Source organism: Lytechinus variegatus, chromosome 6 (assembly GCF_018143015.1).
Source record: "Lytechinus variegatus isolate NC3 chromosome 6, Lvar_3.0, whole genome shotgun sequence".
Classification (NCBI taxonomy): Eukaryota; Metazoa; Echinodermata; class Echinoidea; order Temnopleuroida; family Toxopneustidae; genus Lytechinus; species Lytechinus variegatus.
In genome coordinates, this window is record NC_054745.1 from 27,937,174 (window position 1) to 27,955,643 (window position 18,470).

Here is an 18,470-nt window from a genome sequence, read left to right on the forward strand (position 1 = left end):
ATATAAGCGCGGATTCGGTCACTTCCGTCGGGTCTTTATTCCAGCAATAATAATACACTGTCCCACGTGTGCCTATCTGTGTTGGTGATCTTCAGTGCGAACATTTTTCAGCGTAGATTTCAAGATTTCACAAAGTTCAGTTTATGTAACTGTACCAGATCTAGATCCTCGATGATATACTGACAATTAAGCCTGGTTTTACAGACTTTCTCATGAAATCAGTGTTTACTGCAACTACTGGTATTTCTCTTTAAAAGGAGTTTAAAGACATCCATAAATGCAAAAATTCTGAAGTCCTGAAAAAATGCACTATATTCCAAGTTGTATGTGGTATATTTAAGGAAAGGTCAGTTTTCTTTCTTTCCTTCTCTTGTGAAAATTCATTGACTACCTCTGCAAAACACAATTCATGTTTTGGGTGTATATTACCCCGGTCATCGGATCCTTGCATGCCTGCACACAGTGTATGCACCTTCTCCACTTCCTGGAGAGCATAAAAAAAAGTTCCAAGACTCAATTGCTGGAAATAAGTACCCCGGTAGGTATAACCATGTCATTGTAATAAAATAAATTTAAGACCGGTTATATCCCAAACTGCAAAAAGTGATCTAGATTTTTTATTTATTTTCTTTTGCATCACTGGATTTATTGCAGGGACTCTGGAAATTTGTGAATTGTAGTCATAGTCCCACGTAGTCAAAGTCCCATACATACAATGCACGTTTAGTATTTGCAATGAATATATATGTTATGCATACCTATTAGTCCTATTAGACTGCCCCTGTTAGTCTTGTACTTCGTCCTAAAAGAGTAACTTGGGCTTATTTTAATTGTTTCTAACTTCCCTTTGTTTTGTTTTGAAATAAAGGTGATATTAAAAAAAAAAGGACCAATAACATGTAGTATACACCTCTAATGCCCCCCGCTGAAATGCAATATAATATGATATAGCACTCAATGCCAGTCAATAGTATTACCATGATAGTATTAGAGCAAAAATAAAACTATAATAATGGCTTACATGAATTCATACAATAAACAAAACTATCTTTTATGTACATCAAGGAACAGTGATTTTCCATTTACCGGTAACTCAAAATGGAAAATCTATTTGGTTCTTCATTTTGACGTGAAAATTCATTAAATTTACCTATGCAAAACAGAATTCATGTTATTTCCTGTGTACATTTTCTATGACAAAACAAAATTTCCATTGTAGATCAAGTTTTCAGTGGGATTACAGGGTTTCAGAAACAGAAAGTATGTGTATGTTTTTCACTTGGAAAATCACTGTTCCTGTAACGTCTAACACTACCGTATGTACATGGAATAAGGCTGCATGAAATAGTATATGATTGAAAAAATAGAACAAAATCTCTAACAACTATACAATGTATTCACATTTATCACAAATTATTATTTGCATGATTAATTTCAGGAAATAATATATAATTGCACGAGGATGGAATGATTCCAATTATTAAAATAATAATGATAGGCATCTACCGGTATATAGCGCCATCTATCTACAAATATTCTATTCCGAGGCACGTTATTATTATCATTATTACCCCAGCTGTAGCTCGAGCTGCCTTTCAGCGCTCAGTGCATTCAAGGAATAAATCCTGCCGGGTACCAATTCACCTCGCCTGGGTCGAGTGCAGCACAATGTGGATAAATTTCTTGCCACAGGAAATTACGCCATGGCTGGGATTCGAACCCACTGCCCTCTGTTTCTAAGTCAGAAGACTTATCCACTGGGCCACAACACTCCACATATAGAGAAAAAAAAATAAAATATATACGAATGGTGGTGGATTATACATATGTACTGTATGGGAGGGGGAGAGGTGGCACATAGCCTGAGGGAGGGAGGGGGGGCAGATATAATCTTTCAAAAGATTGTCTATTATTCTAGGTATAAAGCCTGGATTATAAAATGTGTAAATTGATAATTACATGTATGCATAAAATCAATCTAAATTTCAAAGTAAATTGATTAAAGGGGAAGTTCACCCTGATAAAAAACTTTGTTGTAGAAATAGCAGAAAAAATAGTAAAAATTATTGGTGAAGATTTGAGGAAAATCCGTTAAAGAATAAGAAAGTTATTAGAGTTCAAAGTTTTGGATTTGTGACGTCATAAACGAGCAGCTGCCCCATGTGTTATGTAATATAAAATGCATGAATTTCAAATTTTTTATGGTTCCTGATGACTTAATTATGTTTTCTATTGATATACAAAAGGTACAGTGAAAATCATTTTGAATTTTCTGAGAAAATGACATTTCATTGATTTTCTACCATTCGCTATGTAGGAATGCTGCTCGCATATGACGTCACAAATCAAATAATTGAAATTCTAATAACTTTTTAATTATTTGATGATTTTTTCTCAAACCTTCGTCAATTTTTTTTATTATTTTTTCTGCTATTTTTACAATAAACTTTTTGTCAGGGTGAACTTCCCCTTTAATTAATTAATTTACAAACTATAATTCAAAGGGTTAAAAAAGAAATATCTTAACACATACATGCTCAGCCTGATCCCAAAAAATTCACAACAAATTTTGTAAATAGTGTACAAGTCTTTGGATGGGAATGCGCAATAAGGCAGCAAGTGGCATCTTAACAGAAATGGAGGTTTTTAAAGACAAATGCCAGTTGTGGAAATGATCTCAAATTGAGTATGAATAGAATCCAATAAAATTACCACCAAAGTGTATGTATTTAAAAATTGTGCCAAATAGCTCTGGAAGAAAATTTATAATTGCTGAGAAATCAGAATTATCAATTTTGAGCTAAGATTTCATGATTTAACAAATATGACTTTACATCAATGTACATGTACCAGATCTAGATAATAATATGGGATAATATGGTGACATTTAACCTTGACTTAAGACACCTTTTCATAAGATAATGTTTGCTGCAACTATCTTTCACCTTTAATGTCTTTTATACATTGGCCCGTATTCTGAAGTCGGGTTTAAAGTTGTGGTTTAAGTATGGATAGCCAATTGTTATATAATCACTAACAGTAGAGATATCATACTTTCAGCTCATTTGGCTCTCAAATCATTCATAATTGAGTAGGAAGTACAAATAGATGATTGTCTTCACCATCGATGAATCAGGAAAGAGCACAGTAAACATAAGAAACATACAACTTAATAAAAATTTTGATACTTTTGGCTTCCCATACTTAAACCACAACTTTAAACCTGAGTTTAAGTTAAACCCCACTTCAGAAAACGGGCCATTGTATTTTATGAATCGTGTTATGAATAATGAAATCAAAATTCCAGTCTACTTTGAGCCTCCTTACAGGAATAAAAATAAATTCAATTCCAAATTGTAATGATGTCATCATCAACTGTAACTAACTTGAAGCAGATTTGGACTCAACTTCAGGCACAAGGCTTGCAGCAAAGCAGAATTTTGATCCGAGTATTCTTAGCATCATGCTGAACTTCAAATAACATAAGTTTGCATCTTGGAACTATCAAGTTTAATGGGATTTCATAAAAATTTATGTTCTATCGATCATGTAGTGGCCATCAAGCTTCAGAGTGTCACGTCACTGGGTTTAATTTGGTTTATGTTTTGGACGAGTGACCTTTGCTTACCCAGGCTCCCATTATATCTCCTAAATGGCGTATTTGCATCCTAAAGCACCTATCACGCAATCTCCCTAGCACCTATACTCAAAGTATTACAAATAAAAATACATCAGTCGTTCATTCTGCTATTCAAAAGTAGCAACAGCTTGCAATATGAAATCATAAGAACATAATAAAAATAATAAACTAGCATCTACATGTATATAGCATATAATACAAATGTTACTACATGTAAAGCACCGAGTATTACTAGCCCCGCCCCTCTCTCACGGCCCTCTGCACTGTGGAAAATGGGTGGTGCTAACACTGACATTTGGCAGATAGAGCACCACCCGTGATTGCAGTTCATAAAAATGCACCACTGATATAAACTTCCCTGGAATCAGAATTAGCAAGAAAATAGAAGTTTTTCTTGAGAAATGGGTAAGAAATAGGTAAAATATGTTGAGATTCGTCCATATTTTGGCTTAATAATCTTGGTTCAATTAATAAAATGAGAAATTATCAATTTTTTTACAGTGCATCATTCGTAAATTTGTTTCTTGTCACATGTATATTTAATTAGATAATGATATGGTCTATTTTGGACTTTTGCATTGCTGGTAATTTTCAAATTTCAGAGAGCCCTGCTCCCCTCCAGCTTTCAGCAAGGCTGCCAATGAGCTGCTTTTGCACTTCCAAATTCAAGGAATAACTTCATGCCAGACACCCATTTATCTCATCTGGGTCAAGAGAGACAAATGTAGATCAATGCAAATAAAACAAAATGAAGACAATAGATCATTTACTCAAAATATAGTATACATACTATACATACTGGGTTGAAGTCGTAGCTTCCTCACGGCACTTTATCAGCCATTTGCGGATTATTGATAGAAGGAATAAGAAGGAAAATGTTTATGTATTACAATGTACCTTGGAAAAAATTGCTGAACTGAGCACCCTTATATGGACAATTACATACAAATCATTTTAGAATGCGGTTGGAAAGGGATGAATAGCTTAAGCACAAATGATGTTGATTTGCCCTGAAACAGTTTTGAATAATTTGAATTCCCAATACCTGCACATTTGTGAATTGTTGGTCAAAAATTATGTGACGTTCTTTTGCAATAACACGGTGACACATGTACCAATTTCATTCATAAAATGATGTATCGATTATCTTGACAATTAAAATGTGAATATCCTTCATAATTTTCTTAAAGATATAATGCCGGACATCATATGAATACACAAAACAAAGCACGATGGTTGGAGGGGAGTTGCACACGTAAAGCTTTCAGTACTCTCTTCAGTAATTAAGGATTTTCAATAAAATATGCTATAAGAGAAATATAGTATTTGATAAAATACAGTTGCATAGAGATTGATAAATTTAAAGACATGAATGGGGTACTCTAAAAAAAAACCTTAATTTTCAAGGAAACTGCCCAACCCACTGGACTAGGTTTTAATATGCTATGGAAACATTCTATCAAGATTTTTTCACTGAAATATTATTGTCATGTGACTAATCACATGGTTTATCATCACATGATTGGCATTTAGCAATATCAATGATCATCAATAATAAGAGATTTGTGGCAGAGGCTTCACTCGCTGCACACCAAGGCCCGTATTCTGAAGTCAGGTTTTACTTAGATCGTGGTCTAACTCTGTACTAAAATTATGGGAAGCCAAAAGAGTCAAAATTTTGATTTAGTTATATGTTTCTCATGTTAACTGTGCTCTTTCCTGATTCATCAATGGTGAAGACAATCATCAATTTGTACTTCCTAGACAATTATGAATGATTTGAGAGCCAAATGAGCTGAAATATGATGTCTCTACCGTTAGTGATTTATGTAACAATTGGCTTTCCATACTTTAACCTCAACTATAAACCTGAGTTTAAGTTAAACCAGACTTCAGAATACGGGCCCAAGTATTCTTTCTTGAATATGAAATTTCCTAACCTACTCATCATAATCTCTTTTGTAATTGATGTCAATAACCCGTATTCTGAAGTCAGGCTTAATTTTAACTCTGGTTAAGAATGTGGTTTGACTAAGGAGAGCCAGTAGTGGCATGAAACTCAAGCAGAATAATTTCAATATATCAGCTCATTTTTCTCTTGAATCATTCTTAACTGTTTGCTAAGGATAAATAAGCTAGCTTTCTTTACCATTCCTGAGTTAGGATAGAGCACAGTAAACATAAACAACATACAATTTAATTGTAAGGAAAATGTTGACATTTTTCTGGCTTTCCATATTAGCAGAGAGTCTAAGTTAAGCCTGACTTCAGAATACAGGTCAGTAAGTTTGAAATGCAGACTCTGAAGGGAGATTGAATAGGAAGGTTATAATATTACTAGTGAAAGTAACAGAATAAAAGGGTCGACATAGACATATAAAATGCATGATTGTTCAAAGTGTTTTCCAATAATTATGATTAGCATTCATCACTGTCAATTTAGCACAGTCCTCTGTGTTCACGAAAGGATATTGTGAAAATTTCCTGTAGGAATAATTATGATATTGATTGATTTTCACGTAGTTGAGATTGATTGGATCAATCACAATTCTTCGTGAGACAGAACCTGGTCTAAAACTTGCTCTGACTGGGACGATTATTCAACTTGAAGAAGGTTGACTCATACAGAGTTGCAGGTTAGCTTTTATCAGTTGGTGTGGTAGGCATTTTATATAGATTTCCAATTCATTTCATGAGAAATCAAGTATTATGGTGAAGAGCCAAAGCTAACATCACTCAGTTGTCTTTGGAAAACTTTTCTCTGTCGAAACCCGTCGACGAGTCCGGAGATTTCCACGGGTTTCTCAAAAAATTTCACGAGGGGAGACTCGTTCAACATCGACGCAAGGAACTGTTCGAATGTAATCGCCCACTCATTATCTACCAGCTTAGGGAGTTCTGTCGGTAGATTGTCCGGCCTAGGCGGAGCCGTTGCAGTGCTATTAGAATGGCTGGGGGTACTGGTGCTCGACTCTTTCCCAGTCACTTTGGCAGGTTCTGAGCCACATTGTTCAGCACTGAGATCAACAGTACTAGACTCGTCACCAGGCTCTTCGATGGATACAGCCTTCATGGCATCCGCAATAGTGTTATCTCCCTCCCCACCTCGTACCAAACTCCTGTCCCCAAGACTATCCCCACTATCAGCCTCCTTCTCTTGAACAGTTTCACCTCCAGTAGTCTCTTCTCCAGGCTTCTCAATGTTGTCTCCACCCTGCACTTCCCCACCTACTGCAGCCAGACCTGCACAATCCTCCACGAATTTCCCATGGAGCTCCTCGCCGAGTGAGGCGCTTGACGTTGAGGGCTCACTCCACGTTCTTGCAGGAGACGACTGCGATCTCTTGTAGAATTTCTTGCCGACCTCGCCAAGCTCAAAGAGAAGCGTTCCGACAGTGGCTAGGGAACGATAGAGTTCCTGCTCCTCGGGATGGTCCACAAACATGTCATAGAGGCTCTTCAGTAGCTGGATGAATTGCTCCTGGAGAGATAGTAAGAGAGAGAGAAAGATAATATGAATTACACACATGTCATAGAGGCTCTTTAGTAGCTGGATAAAATGCTCCTGGGGAGATAGTAAGAGAGAGAGAGAGAAAGACAGAAAAAGAAAGAGACACGAAGAAAGCAGAAATTGTGACTCACTTTTCATAATCAACAATATTTGGTCATATCATGTTACCATAATATATCAACGTAATCATAAAATCATTATCGAATATTCAAAATTGTTTTTCCTTTATCACATATTTTTTATAACATGAAATATTGCCCAATGCTAGTGTGTATGTTCAGTCATTTACCTGGTTCATACGAGGTAGATGTTTGAAGCTCTTTCTTCTTTCTTCCTCTTCCTTCTCTAGCTGCCATTTCTTGAGGTAATACTGGTAACCTTGTGCAGGTTCTGTAGCTGTAGATAAGAAAAAAAGGAATATCATTATTTCTTTAAAGAGAAATGCCAGTAGTTGCAATAAACACTGATTTCATGAGAAAGTCTGTAAAACCAGGCTTAATTGTCAGTATATCATCTAGGATCTAGATCTGGTACAGTTACATAAACTGAACTTTGGCAAATAGAAGCTGCTGAAAACTGCTTATCTAAAAAAAAAGAGCCAATGGAGTAAATTAAAAAGTCAAAAGGGCCTAAGCTTTCGATCCCAGCAGAATCTTCGTCGGAGGCAAAATGACCATTTTGCCTCCGACGAAGATTCTGCTAGGATCGAAAGCATAAACTGAACTTTGTGAAATCTTGAAATCTACGCCGAAAAATATTCACACTGAAGATCACCAACACAGATAGGCACACGTGGGACAGTGTATTATTATTGCTGGAATAAAGACCCGACGGAAGTGACCAAATCCGCGCTTATTTTGCTTATTTCTCAGCAATTACACAATTTCTTCCAGAATCCTTTGGCACATATTTTTTATTCATACAAACAGACACTTGGGTGGTCATTATATTAGATTCTGTAAAAAGTCATTTTGAGATCGTTACCAATACTGGAATTTATCTTTAATACCAATGTGCTTTATGTCACATGCTTTCCTATGCGCTCTTTTATAAAAGAAAAACAAAATTAAGAAAAAGGGGAGAAAGTAACAAATACGAGTCTCAATTTTATTTTATTTATTCCATAAACATAAAGGATTACAATTAAAGAAAAAAAAAATAAAATTTCACAAATGACTGACAAAAAAAAGTTACACTGATAAAAATAACATTTTCTAACCAATAAAAACTAGCAAATTAAAACAAATTGACACAAAGATGATCGTGATCATTAGACTTTATAACATCAATCATTCAGTAAATCTTTCCTGAAAGACTGGGCTACATTGTTTTTGACACCTGAACAGTTGTGGAGGGAGGGGGTCTGATTCAACCTCCCCCCCCCCCCCATGATCCTTAGACTTTATAACGTCAATCATTCAGTAAATCTTTCCTGAAAAACTGGGTTACATGTATTTTGATACCTGAACAGTTGTGGAGGGAGGGGGTCTAATTCAACCTCCCCCCCTGCCCCACCCCCACCCCCCCCCCATGATCATTAGACTTTATAACGTCAACCATTCAGTAAATCTTTCCTGAAAGACTGGGTTACATGTATTTTGACACCTGAACAGTTGTGGAGGGAGGGGGTCTGATTGAAACTTGAGAAATCAATATTTTGCATCAAACTACCAGTATTCTTCTCATTTTTCGGTACTAAATATGGAAAATCCGTACTACTTGGCAGCTCTGCTCAGGGGTTCTCAAGGACAGGCGGGGGAAGGGGGGTAGGCTCTAATCCCAACTAATCCCAAATGATTATTTAACAGGGTTAAAGCAGATTAATACATGGCACTCACCCTTCTGATGATCCTGATCACTGTTGGCTGGAAGGCTATCCTCACCCGGGAAATCAAAGACCGTGCTCTGATCGGGCGGAGGTAGCGTCGGATCGGGGTTCGTCAGGAATGGATTGCAACGCTTGGAGGGTGAAGTCACAGACGGTGATCGAGGACTGGAACCAAGGCTAGAGCGTTGCGGAGAATCCTGTAAGATAATAACCATGATAATGATAAGAAGAAGGAATCTCTGTAAAGACGTGTAGCCTAGAGTGCATTCGAGTGTTATAAAATTGACATACTCTCGCTCATTTGCCACACCTCATGGCAGAAAGGATTTCCATTGAATGAACAAGAAGTGAGTGCTATTAAACAGCCTTTCTAATTGGACATTCCTTCATAAATAGCCATGCCTTTATACAGAGATAAACAGAGATGTGGGCTTGTTTGCTGATTGTCACGTTTTTACTTGTGGCGCCTGCGGTCTCGATGGAAGCCTGCAATGGGCAAAATCGTATGGATCCAAAAGTTCAAAGATACGCGATGTATGAGATTTAAGGTGAGGAACTGTGGCTATGCATGCTATCATAGGGCATTATTTGTGGGATAGGCTGTGATCCATGCATAAGAAAAATATCTGACATGAGCAAGAGTCCCTATCGCAGGAGTCCCATGCCAAAGGCATGAAACTTGGCATGTCTTGGCATGAAGACAAAATGGTTATCAGATCTAAATTTCACTCTATCTGATATATGATTAATCTCAGACTACCACCCAAGAGTATCGTCCAATCAGAGGATTAGAATAATAATAATAGGCATATATATCGTGCCATTTATCAAGAAATATTCTATTCCCAGGTGCATTGCTATTATAATTATTATTACCCCGGCTTTAGCTCGACCTGCCTTTCAGCGCTCATGCATTCAAGGAATTAATCCTGCCGGGTACCCATTCACCTCACATGGGTTGAGTGCAGCACAATGTGGATAAATTTCTTGCTGAAGGAAATTACGCCATGGCTGGGATTCGAATCCACTGTCACGAAACCAAGCTGAAGTATATTCTCGCCTTGACGCAAAGAAATAACCGTGACTAAAAGCTTGCGAGAAGAAGTTGATTTATTACAGGTTCAAGACTTCAAGATGAATCTTCAACACACATGTGTATATATTTCAACACAAGCGCAATAAAATACCAGCTCTGAGACATATGTCTCCCTCTCTTTCGTAGCTACACTATCTTCTGACTAAAAGTCACTTTCCTTCCACTATTCATAACGTACCGTTACATAAAAATAACCCACTGTTACATAAAAATAAATAAAGTAATATAAAGAGAATTCTCTACCCTATGTTTCTCCTTGTCCGAAATTACATAAACTTCTCTAGCCAATCAAGGCCCAGGACTGACTTATATAAGTTATATTATTCCCTATCTTGGGGTGGATATAAAGGGATACATAAAGAAACTACTTGGAACCAATCATCTAACAGGACCACCTTACATAAGCATCGGGAGGCGTCTTTAAAGAAATACATAACGAAACTTCTTTGGACCAATCACATCCTTACACATCCTTACATAAGTTAAGTTGTTCCTTGTCTAGAGATGGATACAATGAGCTACAAAGAATAACCACTTTTGGCCAATGATGCTTTAGGGCTATCTTACATAAGTGTCTGGAAATGAACTAAAGTTTTGTAAAGAGAAACTCTTCCTGACCAATCACAGTTTAGTACTTTCTTACATAAACTGTGTTTTTCCAGACAGGGGTAATGATTGTTTATCCCTCCCTTGACGTTTGTATCAAGGACAAAGAATCCTGCAGTAGTAGAAAAGATCCTGGCCTAGTTTGAGCCATGGCCTTAAGACTTGAAGCCATATGAACGTAAATCCTGGCATGTGAAATGGGTTACTATATATGTACTATTAGGACTTTCACATGCCTACTTTAATCTTAGGTACACACCTATCATTTAGAGCAAATATAATTTAACTGTGAGGACTACTTCGTCACACCCACGACCCTCTGTTTCATAGTCAGAAGACTTATCCACTGGGCCACAACGCTCCACCTTTAATACCTTTAGAACCTTTAATACTACCTGAGGTTTAGCTGTTATCGATGCTGGAATGGTAGTAGATGTAGCCATGGGAGGGGTTTCCGAAGTAGAGGTTGCAGATGCTGTGGCAGGTATTGTGTCTGGTCCGAAGAATTCCGCTGCATCAACGGCTTCCTCCGCATCAACAGCGCCCCCAATGTCAACATCGCAGTCATCAGGTGAAGGGACGTCTACTGTGCTACATTCTGACATTTTTTTTTGTAAAGAAGATAGGAAATATGTCAGGACTACCACGACAATATACACAACTTGAAGAAGTATATTAATCAGCATGTCCAGGCAATTCTACCAAAGTCAAATCTGTTTGACTTTTGAGTATTTCAACTCAGGAGAGATGAAAAAATAAATGGTTTGAATAATCTAGTGTTAAAAAAAAAATTGCTGTGATTTATGTGAATATGCAACTCACTGACGATCGACGGCAGATTACTAAGATAATGTACATGGACCTGGCCACGTAGGATTATCTATTGTTACTGGGGGTGTTGTGACAATGCTCAGCACCCCCAGTAACAATGGAATAATCCTCCGTGGATAGGTCCCCGATAATGTATGCAAACTTGAATAAGTTTCTGAAATATGCATCTACAAACATATAGTCGAAAGATTTTTTAACAAAAGAATATACTTTTAAACATATGAATATATGTACATCAACTTGAATACGGTATAGAAAATATCATTTATTTAGAATGCTCGGGTTATCAAGATAACTTACACCAACTGTACTAAGGTTTCAATAAAAGTAGATTAGCAATAAAGAACAAAATTTGCAATTAATGTCCAATTTACGATTTATTTTTTTCTAAACAAAAATCAATTTGCAAATTGCCACGGTTCTGGGCCCATTGCATTAAAGTTACTATTATTATCTTTGCCATACAACGGTAATAATAATTATACTTGCTTATATAGCGCTTAATACTTACTTTGTCAGAAGTCTCTAAGCGCTCTACAGTATATGCAGCATAATTACCCTGGCTTTAGCAGTGCAGCTGTTACGCGCGCTGCGTTTCAAGGAATAAATTCCTGCCAGGTACCCATTTACCTCACCTGGGTTGAGTGCAACACATTGTGGATCAATTTCTTGCTGAAGGAAATTAGCCATGGTTGGGATTTGAACCCACGACCCTCTGTTTCAGAGTCCGGAGACTAATCCACTGGGCCACAACGCTCCACGGTAGCTTGTCTGGAATCCATCATTCTGATTGGCTGTTGATCAGCGTTACCATGGTGATTACCATTGGATGGCAAAGTTACCAAAATAGTAGTTTTTATACAACGTTGCCCTAGTCAGTCTGAGCAAAACTTGCATGCAACGATGATCTTGATACATGTATGTCATTTTATTTTGCGATTAATTGCTAAACTTTATTAGGGGGACCATAGGGAGCATATCATGATAAACGTAGCACGTTATTTTCAATGTCAACATTATACGAGGCCAATCAGGTGCAAGAATTTCAGTAGCTTGTAACATATATTCACTCTCTATTAGTTTCATGATAAGCACCCCTGGAGGTCTTACATCATCTCATCTACCTCCCTTTCTTACCTGTATGAGTCTCACTGGGGCTCTCTAGATCAGCAGGTGTTAAGGCAGGGGGTAAGTGCATCTCGTATAACAGCCTGAGTCTATGGGGCATCTCACCTCGGCACATGATCCCCATGCCCCAGGCAAAGTCCCTGAAGTTGATAAGGCAGTCGTGATCAGAGTCCAAAACCTAGTAAAAAAGTTTCATTTCAAAGTGTAAGATTGTGGTACAGTATGATGACATAAGGACATGATAAATATCCACTTTAAAGTCAAGTGCACACTATGCGGTCCGATGCAACACAGTTTTTTTTTATAAAATCGCATTTTTAATCAAAGATAAATGAAAGTAGTTGCAGTAATGACCGATTTCACGAGAAAGTCTGTAAAACCATGCTCAATTGTCACTATATCATCGAGGACCTAGATCTGGTACAGTTTCATAAACTGAACTTTGTGAAATCTTGAAATCTACACTGAAAAATGTTCACACTGAAGATCACCAACAGAGATACATGTAAGCGCACGAGGGACAGTGTAACATTATTGCCTTGAATGGCGGCCCAACGCTTGACCCGAATCCTGTGCTTATTTGCTAATTTCTCAGCAATTTCACAATTTCTTCCAGAATCCTTTGGCACATATTTTTCATTTATACAAACAGACACTTTGGTGGTAATTTCATTGGATTCTGTATGTACAAACTCATTTTGAAATCGTCACCACAACTGGCAATTATCTTTCAATGTGAAGCTTCCAAGAGGTAAATTTATCTTATTTGAAGTTCGAGATTGTGCTATAGATAATAAAATCATAATTTTGCTTTGCGGTAAGCCCTGTGGTTGGAGTAGAGTCCAAATCGGCTCCAAGTGGCAGCCGATGATGATGTCATTACCATTTAAAATTGAATTTGCTTTTATTCCTACTGGAAGGCTCGGATTAGACTGAATTTTGATTTTAGTAGTTCTTACCGTAATTCAGAACGCTGATCGCTAAGATTTTATTTGCTGGAAAGTTCATCTGAAATGTTATCATAATTTCTTTGAAATTTGTATCGCAATGAACCGCATAGTGTGCGCCAGACTTTAAGCATCAAAATATCATGATCATCTTTGAAAGGTGTCAAACATATCTGATGGTTTCCTCATATAACGCAGTGTTAATATACAAAGTGCAGTATATCATATCAGTATAGACCATAGATATTGTATACAATTTTTCAATCCAAAAACTGAACACATTACTTGCTCTTGACTGATCCATCTCGACATCAGCATTGAATGCAAAAGACTCAAACTTAAAAATAAATTCCAACAAAGTTACCCAAACCATCTATTCCCCTGGAAAGGATCTTATTACAGGCTTGCATGAAAAAGACCACAAAAATTAACGCTGGGAAAGAGGTGAATTGCTTCTTATTTTACGATAGAAGGGTCACACACTTAAAACATTTTCAACATTTCCTAACTTTCTTTATTTCAAGTATTTCTCTTAGTAGTATTCATTTCTGTATTAAAAGCATATATACAATAAAATATGGTGGCTTGCCCACAGACAGCTTGGCTGGCACAGTCATGTTGGTCTTCCGTGGTTCTGACTAACACCATTCCACAATGACCCAGGGTGACAGAGCAAGAAGAGAGTCTGGTCTTGGTCTAACTTACCCTAAAGGATCTAACACCAAGCTTGTCTGCATGGGAACAAGTAGCCCAAAGCGACAGAACAAATAAAAGAGTATGGTATTTCCTTGGTCTAACTTACCATAAAGGATCTAATACCAAGCATGTCTATATGAGAACCAGTAGCCCAGGGTGACAGAGCAAGCAAGAGAGTCTGGCCTTGGTCTAACTTACCCTAAAGGATCTAATACCCAGCTTGTCTGTATGAGAACCAGAAGCCCAGGAGGACAGAACAAGGAAGAGAGTCTGGTCTTGGTCTATCTTACACTAAAGGACCTAACACCAAGCTTATTTGCATGAGAACCAGTAGCCCAGGGTGATAGAGAAAGGAATAGAGTCTTGCCTTGGTCTAAGTTACCCTACAGGATCTAACACCAAGCTTGTCCTCATGAGAACCAGTGGTCAAGGGGGTCAGAGCAAGGAATGGAGTCTGGTCTTGGTATAACCTACCCTAAAGGATTGAACACCAAGCTTGTCTGTATGAGAACCAGTAGCCCAGGAGGACAGAACAAGGAAGAGAGTCTGGTCTTGGTCTATCTTACCCCAAAGGACCTAACACCGAGCTTGTCAGCATGGGAACCATTAGCCCAGGGTAACAGAGCAAGGAAGAAAGTCTGGTCTTGGTCTAACTTACCCTTACGGATCTAGCACAAAGCTGGTCTACATGGGAACCAGTAGCCCAGAGGGACAGAGCAAGGAACTGAGTCTGGTCTTGGTCTAACTTACCCTAAAGGATCTAACACCAAGCTTGTCTGCATGGGAACCAGTAGCCCAGGGGGACAGAGCAAGGAAGAGGGTCTGGTACTTCTCCAAGTCTAGCTTGACGACAGACAGGAAGTGTTGGGCGTGGTCCATGATGGGTGTGTTGGATAGTAGGTTACCAGTCAGAAACTCCTCCTGAAAAGATTTAAAAAACGTTTGATGGTTTCTCTCTCTGTATAGTAGTAGTGGTACATTTAAATGTAATGTTAGTGACCCAGTACAAAAACATTAGAAATAAAAGTTAATACCGATTGGAATTAGAATGTATCAATCACCCTAATCATAACCAGTATTAGCACTATCATCACATAATCATCATAATTATCATTACCATGATTAGATCGAACATAATCATTCTCATCAGCATTATCATCACCATCATCATCATCATCATCATATTCATCATCATCACCATCATCATCATCATCATCACAACCATCATCATCATTATAATCATCACCACCATGACCACCACCATCATCATCATAATCACCACCATCATCATCATCATCACCATAATCACCATCATCATCACCATAATCATCATCATCATTCTCAGCATAATCACCATCATCATCATCACTATAATCCTCATTACCACCACCACCACCATCATCATCATCATCATTCTCAGCATTATCATCATCATCGTAATCAACCATCATCATCATAATCATCATAATTGTAATCATCATCATCATTCATCATCACCATCAGCATTATCATCATCATCATCACCAACATAATCACAGTAATTATCAACATAATCATATTCATCATCATTCATTGCCATCATCATCACTACTCTTCATTGTCATCACAATCACAATCGTAATCATTACATTGTCAATCATCACCACCACAGCCACCACCATCATCATCCTCCTCATCTCCATCACATAATAACCTGCATCATCATCTTCCTATTCTTCTCCTTATCTCACCTTGAAGAGCACATAAAGTTCCTCCAGTTCTTTGTTTCCAAAAGCAGTGTCCGAGACGAGACTCCTGATCACGCTCCTCCGAGCGGTGTCTTCCAATCCCTGGACGACCCTCAATCTCTCGTTCAAACGCATCTTCTCGATCTTCTCATTGGAGACGGAGCCAAACTTATGGTAGGAATTGTAGATCAGCTCAGATACTTCCACAGAAACCTGAAATCAAAGATTGAAATATGTTATCATAATTACATGTATGAGGGTGATGGTGATGATGATACTGATGACAGTGATAGTGATGATGATGGTGATGATGATGATAACTGATAATGATGATGACAATGATGATAACTGATGATGATGATGATGATGATGATGATAAGTGATGATGATAACTGATGATGATGATGATAATGATGATGATAATGACGATGACGATGATGTTGATGATGATGATGGTGATGATGATGATGATGGTGATGATGATGATGACAATGATGATGATGATGATGTTGATGATGATGATGATGATGGTGATGATGATGATGATGATGGTGATGATGATGACGATGATGACAATGATGATGATGATGATGTTGATGATGATGATGATGATGGTGATGATGATGGTGATGATGATGATGGTGATGATGATGATGACGATGTTGATGATGATGTTGATGATGATGGTGATGATGATGATGGTGATGATGATGACGATTATGACAATGATGATGATGATGATGATGTTGATGATGGCACTAATGTTGATGACAATGATAATCAAGGCAGTGAAAAATAAAAATGAAAAAATAATAATGTCATGATGATCATGACGATGGTGATAATGAGAGTGATGAAAATCGAGAATTAGAGATGATAATCAAGATGATGATAATGATAATAGATAATGATTATAGGTAATGCCTATTAAAGTGGACAGAGGCATAAAATGAGATACATGCTAAATACCTGTGGTGAGTCTTTTCCTTCGCTTCCCACGATAACAGAAGAGTGAGGGACGTGCGGCATAGTGGCATCACGATTACCAACGTTCTCAAGATAGCGGCTTAGAACGACCATGGCTTGGCCGTCGTCATCGCACTCCAGGAGTGCTTCATAGTTAGCGTCGAGGACAGCAAGGGCGATCTGGAAGATGACCTTTGATCCGTCATAGAAGAAGCAATCCATGATGCTGACTGCACTCTCAAATGGCATCACGCTGAATAGAAATAAAGAGATTATTATAATTAATACATGTACTACATTAATTATTATTATAATTAGTATTTACTATTATCATTATTATTTTTGTCATTATAATTAATATCATTAGCATTATCATCATCATCTTTATCTTTATTATCAATATTACTATCATTATTAGTATTATTATCATCATCATTATTATTATCACTACTATAATAATAATTATCAGTATTATCATCATTATTATTACTACATTACTATGGTTATTTTCATTATTATTGTCATCACTTTTATTATTATCATTATTATCATCATCACTATAATTATTCTTATAATCATCATTATCATGTTCTATTATCATTCTAATTATCTATTTGACCAAATCTTTCAAACTTAACCCACAAATCTAGGCAGATGACAAAGTCACAAAAGTCACAAAGCACCAACAGTTTGGAATGACCTGCCAAGTGATTTAACATCAATAAAGAATTATAATGCATTTAAAATAAGTATAAAGGAGCATTTAATCAGTCTTCAACTTGTGTAGATTTATTTTCCACCTTTTACCTTTGTGTAGGGTTTGTTTGGTTTTTTTTGTGTTTTTTTTTCTTTTTTTCTTTTTGATCTTGTGCTTTATTGTGGGCAAATAAGTTTCTTATATTTTACTTTGTCAATTATATTTTGTCTAATTTCTTTGGGGGAGGTTATCTTGACAAACTCTACTTTGGGGTTTTTATAATTTCCCTATTTCCTCTGTTTAAATGTTGACTTATTGTATACATTGATTTACATTTGCTCAATTATGTATTTTATGAATTTTTATATTGTGAATTTATTTGGAAATAAATGAATTGAACTGAATTGAACTGAACTGAGATCATCATCAGTCGAACATGAACCATTACTGAAGTTGATCCATTGTATTTCAATTCAATTTGATTATATTCCATATTCCATTTCATACAAAAAATAGTGGCACCAACAGGTATAAATACGAGATGAAAATACAAAATTAGAATGAAATTTATAAAAATATCCAAGCTAGATAATGGAATTGACCGCTGTATACAACCGTTATACAATTTTTTTTTCAATGTTGACAAACCTGAAAATAAAACTTTCCTGCCCGTACTCTGATAGCAGGTTTAAAGTTGTGGCTCAGGTATGGACAGCCAATTTTTACATAAATCACTCACAGTAGGGATAACATATTTCAGCTCATTTGGCTCGCAAATCATTCATGATTGTCTAGGA

General features: G+C 37.0%; 1 protein-coding gene across 1 annotated transcript in view; it reads right to left on the reverse strand.

Moving 5' to 3' along the window:
• Positions 1-6,208: 6,208 nt before the first annotated feature.
• LOC121417313 (TBC1 domain family member 9B-like) overlaps positions 6,209-18,470 on the reverse strand; it is a 46,628-nt gene continuing 34,366 nt past the window's right edge. Inside the window, exons 20-27 of the mRNA XM_041610968.1 lie at positions 16,980-17,229; positions 16,014-16,223; positions 15,034-15,204; positions 12,650-12,818; positions 11,077-11,279; positions 8,990-9,176; positions 7,441-7,547; positions 6,209-7,121 (exon numbers count right to left, since the gene is read on the reverse strand). Of these exons, the coding sequence (XP_041466902.1) occupies positions 6,348-7,121; positions 7,441-7,547; positions 8,990-9,176; positions 11,077-11,279; positions 12,650-12,818; positions 15,034-15,204; positions 16,014-16,223; positions 16,980-17,229 (2,071 nt within the window). The 3' untranslated portion in view covers positions 6,209-6,347. The remainder of the gene's footprint in view (positions 7,122-7,440; positions 7,548-8,989; positions 9,177-11,076; positions 11,280-12,649; positions 12,819-15,033; positions 15,205-16,013; positions 16,224-16,979; positions 17,230-18,470) is intronic.